Consider the following 7,287-nt stretch of genomic DNA (forward strand, 5'->3'; position numbering starts at 1 on the left):
TATTATAATGGGAGGAGGGTTTTCTCAATCCATTTCAATTTAAAGCAGTAGACAAGGGATCCAAATATATAATTATTAATATATCATCAATTTAATTTTATAATAAATAATTTATACGAGAGATACGAAAGGTTTCAAAACGCTGAAATAGATTCAAAATAAGTCTCTAAATCATAAAATTAGATTGCTTTTAACCCTTAATTTTAAGGGTTGATTTGACAACCCCAATATAATTCAAAAAGTCAAAAAGTTACACAAAAAGCAAAAAAATATTACTATTCATAAATAAAAAATATTAAAAATATATTTTATATTTATTTATAATACAAATCTACTGAGCAACGTGACCGTCGTTAACCAGGCCATTATATACTTTTTTTGGAGCAAAAAAAAATTCCATACGTAAAGTTTATTAGTTTGATGGTAATATTGGGCCCTTGGGGGCCTACTAAGGGTTCCGTTTTGATAATCCGAACTATTAATATGTAGAACTCGTTGAGTAATATATGCCTGTAAAAAATCACATTGATCGGATATCATTAACTACATGATCAAATCAGTTTTGTATAAACAAAACTTTGTATAAACAAAACGGATGGTGTGATAGTTAACTGTTGAAAAAACTAATCCGATCATATAGTTATCGATATCCGATCAACGTGATTTTTTACAGGCATATAATAATCGACGATTTGTACATATTAAACGGTTCAAATTATTAAAATGGGACCCATGGTGACCCCCACGGACCGACCATCACTGTCCAAAAGTTATTTGCCCCGACGGAGTTGATTATTTTTCTGTGTAGACATGCTGGGGCAGCTGCAGGCAGCCGTACAATCAATCACCTTTCTTCCACTATACACTTTATTTATATAATTTTTTATTACATATTTTTTCATAAAAAGAAAAAAAGTTAACTCAAACATTTATATTTTTTCCTCAACTTTTTAATTCAAAAAGATAAAAAAATGCACTTATTTAGGACACCACAAATAACCCCTAATTTCTTAAAAAATTTCCTTTTCTTTTAATAAATTTATAAACAAATACAACATCCGTACGATGTATCATCATGGGTTGAGCCAACACTACTACTATCCCAACGAATCCTGATCTTCGGTCGCCTTTGCCTGTGGCCCTTTCCTGTAGCGCCCCAAAACGACGTCGTTTTGGGGCAACTTTTCAAGAAAAAAAAAAAAAAAAACAGAGCAGAAATCAGAAAGGGAAGGGGGAAGAAGAAAGAAAGCAGCGGAGAGGAGCACAGATGAAACGGATGAAGAAGGACATGAGGCCGGGTTTGCTGGTTTTCTTTTTCCTCTTCTTCTTTCTTATTCTTCTTCTTCTTCCTGGTTTGCCTGCCATCTTCTTCCCTTTTTCTCTCATTTTTGAGTTTTTTTTTTTCATGAAAAGTTGCCCCAAAACGACCCAGAAAAAAGGGAAAAAAAAAAAATTCCTCCTGTGATAGCCATCTTCTTCCCTCTTTCTCTCTGTTTCTGAGTTTGTTTTTTTTTTTTCCCATGAAAAGTTGCCCCAAAACGACCTAGGAAAAAAGGAAAAAAAAAAAATTCCTCCTGTGATAGCCATCTTCTTCCCTCTTTCTCTCTGTTTCTGAGTTTGTTTGTTTGTTTTTTTTTTTTCATGAAAAGTTGGCCCAAAACGACCCAAAAAAAAGGAAAAAAAAAAATTTTCCTCTTGTGATAGCCATCTTCTTCCTTCTTTCTCTCTGTTTCTGAGTTTGTTTTTTTTTTTTTTTTCCATGAAAAGTTGCCCCAAAACGACCCAGAAAAAAAGGAAAAATTTCAATTAAAAATTTTCCTCCTGTGTTCGACGCCATTAATGGGTTCTTCCCTCTATTCTTCTTTTTTCCATTTTTTTTTCTTGAAAAGTTGTCCAAAACGACGTCGTTTTTGGGCGCTACAGGAAAGGGCCACAGGCAAAGGCGACTGAAGATCCGGATTCCTATCCCAACACCACATCCCACTACTACTAGTATCATCTCGATACCACCGCTGCTATCACAAACCAAGTGCAAATAATTTTAAAATTGTAACTATACACAATAAAAATTTGGATGAATTATGTAAATAGTTCTTATAATTTACACGATGTGTTAATGGTCCCTATAATTTTAATTTGCTCGATTTTGTCCCTTAATTTAACAGATTGTGTTATTTTAATCCAATAAATTACTGTTGTTAAGTTAATTTAATGGAAGGTCAAACAATGTGTCAATTTAATTTTTGTACTTTACACGATGTGTCAATTTGGTCCCTGTAGGTTCAATTTTTTAGATTTTGATATGGACTAAATTGATACATTATGAAAAATACAGGGATTAAATTGACACATTGTTTGACTTTCAGTTAAATTAACTTAACAACCATTATTTATTGGACTAAAATGACACAATCCATTAAATTAAAAGGTAAAATCGAGTAAATTAAAACTACAAGGATCAAATTCACACATCATATAAACTATAAAGACTATTTGTGTAATTTTTCCTAAAAATTTTATGTGACAAATTTTTTATTCAAACAAAGGCTACATGAATTTTGTAATTTCTTGCCCAATATCTATTTACAAAACTAATACTTGTATCCATTTTGAACATGTAATCATCTCCTCCAAACAGGCACCTAACTTGTTGCCCTGCATAGATTCACTCCCTATCCAGCCTTGCCTTGCCTTGCCTTAAACTAAACTGGAGTGCTTGTTGAAAACCGATAAGTACTCAGACAATGTCTGCTGATTCTGGGTTTCTCTGACAATTATTGGGTTCTCAGTGGGAACCGCCGTGATTCGACGTGGCGGCGGAGGCGATCTTGGCGGAGACGAGTGGAGGACGGCGGCCTCCAGCACCTCTCGCCGGACAGTTTCTTGCTTTTCCAACAACCATTGCGCGCGCAAAGCTGTTATGTATAAACCGGCAAAGAGGAAGACGGTGATGAGCCCAAACACTCCAGCGGTGGAGAACAGGCCTTCCATGACGGTCAGGCAACCGGTTCGCGGTGTTGACCAATCTTTCAGGTGACCTGATTCCACGCTAAGACCTATCAACAGCATTATCTCTCCAACAGCAAAAAATATCCTACAAAAAATTAACGAGATTCAAAATGTGTTTAAGTTTCATTTGTTTACTTAACAAGTTGAATCAATGTTGAATGAGTTTTTAACAGCATAATAACAAAGTTTGCTTGATTTGTGTTACAACTTTAATTCTGGTGATGTTTGGTTAACATTTTGGAAGCATTTTTCCTACTTTATAAATTCAAATCAAACTTTTGCTTTTTAGTTGCTGAAAGTAATTGGAAAAGAAATTCAAAGATGTAAATCAAGTAAAGGCGAACTCGATGCATGGATCTCTTGTTCATATGAGTCTGAGAAAGATAAGGTATACACAATCTTATTCCTGACATCACAAATGATGTTTTCGTATTTTGAAATCGTAACACTACTTATTATAATAGAGCTAATAAGGCCTATCCTTAGATATTAACCGAATTATGTCTTAAATTATTCAAATCCTAAAGATATCTCAAATTACTAAACATATTTGCATGAACCCCCAATTCACATGTGGGTTTAGGCAAACAAAATTTGAAAAAATTAAGAATGTAATTCAATGTGTCATACCAAGTTGTAATGAAGAAAAAACCAGCTTGCCAAGTGAGAGACTTGCCAGGGCCAGAGTCAGGGTCCCAAGTCACCAAAGCCGGTGGTGGTGATTGACTCACAGCCACCATCATGTAAGCATGAGCCACTACCATGCCAATGGCTAATCCCAAAAATGCCCCCGCCGCGCACAGCAATGGCGTCTTCCCGCTACCGCTGTATGTGCATTCATGCCCCTTTCCTTCCCATGCCACCTGCAAAATTGACACACTTTCTACAATTATGATCGAAAAAATGTTGATGATTGGTCGCTGGAGGTCAGAGTATTACCTCAGAGCGTGTGGCTTCGGCAATGAGACAGAAGATGAAACAGGAGAGGCCGAAGAGGATCGACAAGACTATGACGAAGGCACCTGTCTTGCTGCCAAGTTCCGTACTTCGACGGCCCGGTGCTAGATCAGCATGTGTCACTGCCATTGTTGCTGATGCTCAAATGTAGGCTTAACATGAAAATGGTAGAAGAGGAATTGGGTTTTAGTTTGTGAGAGAGAGAGAGGGAGAGAGAGAGAGAATTGCTTGGAACAAAGGTTGCTTAAAGGGTAGAGATTCCAAGAGGGGGGTGGGGGTGGGGGTGTGGTGAAATTTCACACAAGGAATTAGGCTTTTGAGTTTTTAAATTTGATTGCTTTTAGGTGCATTGATGATTAAAACAAAAAGGAATTTTTCAGCTAATTGTAGATAAAGTTAGTGTTGATGATGAGGCCATATAGGTATATACTTTAGACAATTTGATAGTTTTAAACATGGATGTTGTGTAAACTATACCACATAATTTATTCTAGAGGTAACACTCAATTATCGAAATTTTCTGTTTTTGAAAACATAAAGGAACAAAAACAAAAATACAAAACAGCAAAGACACACAACATGGACATATCCAGATGAATGTATCAAGATGGGTAAATCTTCTTGGATGGCCATTCTTGGCAAGTTCTATGGACAGGCTCTGTATATCATCATCAAATACTTGATTTGATGGTACAAATCTCACAACTTACAACCAATATGACATATATAGATGGGTTAACTAATCAAGTTTAGTGATCACATTATAGGTCAGGTTTTGAATGCACCTAAACTTTGATGTTTTAACGCATCCCAACCTCAAACATGAAAAATGGGTGAAGAAAGCTTAGGAAAAAAGGTTAAGAGTGCAACCCCATAAGACAATTTAAAGAATTGGCAATTATAAATATCAGACTTCAACAAAAGTCTGTCTTCAACTATACAATAGTCATAAAAACTCAATATGTATTATGTTAAATTTGACACGGTCATGACAAATTATAACACAATTGAAATAACTCGATCTGATGGAAATATTTTAAGTTTGCGCAGGACGATTCTTTAATGGTTAAAAATATTTGATTTTCTACATCTTTTAATTTATTTATTTAAAAAAAAAACCTAATTAAAGAGTCAAAATAGCAATCACTGTGTTCGGTTTCAGTTTTTTGAAAACTAAGTTTTTTGTTTTTCTTGTTTTTTTTTTATTTTTAGTAAATATTTTTAAAATTTTAAGCATTTTTTTTTCTTTTTTAGATGCACCTTGCTTAGATGTATCTAAAAAATAAAATATTTGTGAAAAAATATTTTAAAAAATGAATAAATACACAAAAATACAAAAAATATACTAAATTTTTTTTTTTGTATTTTTGGTATTTAGTAAATTTTTTGAAGATTTTTTTCTTAAAAATTATACTTTTTAAGTGTATATTAAAAAAATTCCGTAAAAATAAAAAAAAAATATGAAAAATAAAAAGTAAAATTTTCTTAAAAGTATTTTCAAAAAACTGAAAATAAACGTGATGAATATTTTTTCACAAGCTCTTGGATTCAAGAAATAAAATATGGATAATTTATTGGATGCATCTTTGTTTTCTTGATACACAAAACAATTAAAAACTTCTTGTGTGGACAAGAATTCCCCACTCAGCAGGCTTATTGGGCCGCACCTACCTTGCCTGGTCCATTATGGAATTAGTTGCTTGATGTATAACTGGGCTAAGATTCTGGGCCATCCGGATTTGTTATTTCTTTTGAACGGATAGGATATATTTTTATTATTCAGTTTTTATATTTTTGTTGTGTGGATGATTCTATTGGTATCCAAACAACAACTCACGGCGTGTTTGGGAATAGGTTTTTTAATAATTTTTTAATTTTTTAGTTAAAATGTGATGTAAAACTAATATGTTTGAGATGAGTTTTTGGCTTTTTACGAAAAGATGTGTAAAAAATAGAAAGAAAAAGGAATTTTTGACTTTTTGATATGAGTTGTTGACTTTTTGATTTTTTTAGTGATTTTTTGACTTTTTGGCTAAAAAAATCACTTGCCAAACGAGGCCTACGTCAAATAAAAATTTCGAACTTTTAATTCCTATTGAAAAAACTAAAAAAAAAATTATGTGCATTTTTTTTTTTTTGAAAAAATTCAAAAAAATTGAAAAATATTTTTGTGCAAAATTAAAAATTTTGTGTCTATAAAAGAACATGATGGAATATTGATTTGCAAAACTGAAAATCAATAAATAAATAAATAACTTTAAAAATGAAAAAACTAATAATGTTCTCGGTTTTATTGGATGGTTGAATCAAACCAATAAGTAGAAGGGCAAAAACATATAATCTCATGCTCTGTTTTTTTATCAGTTAATGAAACAATTATCTAGAACATTACTATGCAATATTGATAATATATATAGTTCTAAAAATTGAAAAAAACTGATAATATTCTCAGTTTTGTTAAATATGACTTATTGGTTCAAAAAATCTTAGATAGGACTTGAGTTACCATAATATTTGTAAATAGGACTTTTAAGTAATTAACTCTCATTTTTTTCTCATGATATACCCAAATCACTTATATGTATTCTTCATATTCAATGTTCTTCATCTTTTTCTCAAATTTCAATTGTTTTCTCCTTATCTTTTTCCTCAGTCCAAATCTCCAATCTATTCCATCAAAACTTACAATTATCATTATTTCTTATTGTGTTGTTACCTACAAATAGAACAAAACAAGAACAAAATAATATGTGTCATTATAAAAATAAAAATAAAAAATCTGGGAATTGTCAAGAACACAATAATTTTTTTATTCAATTAATCAAATCGAAAAATAAGTAATGTCTCGTTCAATTAATCAAACATCAACCAGTATTATCCTGGAAAGCTTTAGTTCTTGGGAATTGTTAGATGGTTATTTAGAGATGTCATGGAGGTTCAACAACAAAAGTGTTTTTCAATCTTTATGGAATTATCATAGGGTTTTTCAACAAAGTGCTTCATGAAGTTATCACTAATAAAATAAGCACACATATCACTAATGAAATAAGAACACATATAAATAAATATGATGCCATATAGAATAACTCATGCCAATCGTTCTTTGAATGTGAATAAAATGAATAGTTGTAATGATAAATTTATTTAAGGGTTTATGAATGAATTTTTCAAATTGGTGTAATTTGGAATTTTTGATTTGTTTATTATTTGGGTGTATTTTGAAGGGTAATTTGGTTGTATTTTGAAGGGTAATTTGTGAAAAAACATAAGGTGTATTGAAAATAAATTATAACCCTAAATAATTTAATAGAATGTACTGAA

The 7,287-nt window shown here is 31.9% G+C and overlaps 1 protein-coding gene across 1 annotated transcript; it reads right to left on the reverse strand.

Annotated features, from left to right (window-relative positions):
• Positions 1–2,501: 2,501 nt before the first annotated feature.
• LOC114269419 (transmembrane protein, putative (DUF1218)) lies at positions 2,502–4,282 on the reverse strand. The gene is made up of 3 exons (XM_028210726.2): positions 3,949–4,282; positions 3,640–3,872; positions 2,502–3,094 (listed from the first exon to the last, which is right to left on the reverse strand). Exons 1-3 carry the CDS (start codon positions 4,093–4,095, stop codon positions 2,698–2,700), a joined length of 777 nt encoding a protein of 258 aa, XP_028066527.1. The 5' UTR covers positions 4,096–4,282; the 3' UTR covers positions 2,502–2,697.
• Positions 4,283–7,287: the final 3,005 nt, after the last annotated feature.

Source organism: Camellia sinensis, chromosome 6 (assembly GCF_055761805.1).
Source record: "Camellia sinensis isolate YWXY chromosome 6, ASM5576180v1, whole genome shotgun sequence".
Taxonomy (NCBI): domain Eukaryota; kingdom Viridiplantae; phylum Streptophyta; class Magnoliopsida; order Ericales; family Theaceae; genus Camellia; species Camellia sinensis.

What these genes read in the sequence shown, in the direction of transcription:
- LOC114269419 (XM_028210726.2), bottom strand. Translation starts at nt 4,095, where the DNA reads ATGGCAGTGACACATGCTGATCTAGCACCGGGCCGTCGAAGTACGGAA. An exon ending in CCGAAGCCACACGCTCTGAG is followed by an intron (nt 3,873 to 3,948) that starts GTAATACTCTGA and finishes TCAATTTTGCAG; the next exon opens with GTGGCATGGGAAGGAAAGGG. An exon ending in TTTTTCTTCATTACAACTTG is followed by an intron (nt 3,095 to 3,639) that starts GTATGACACATT and finishes AATTTTTTGTAG; the next exon opens with GATATTTTTTGCTGTTGGAG.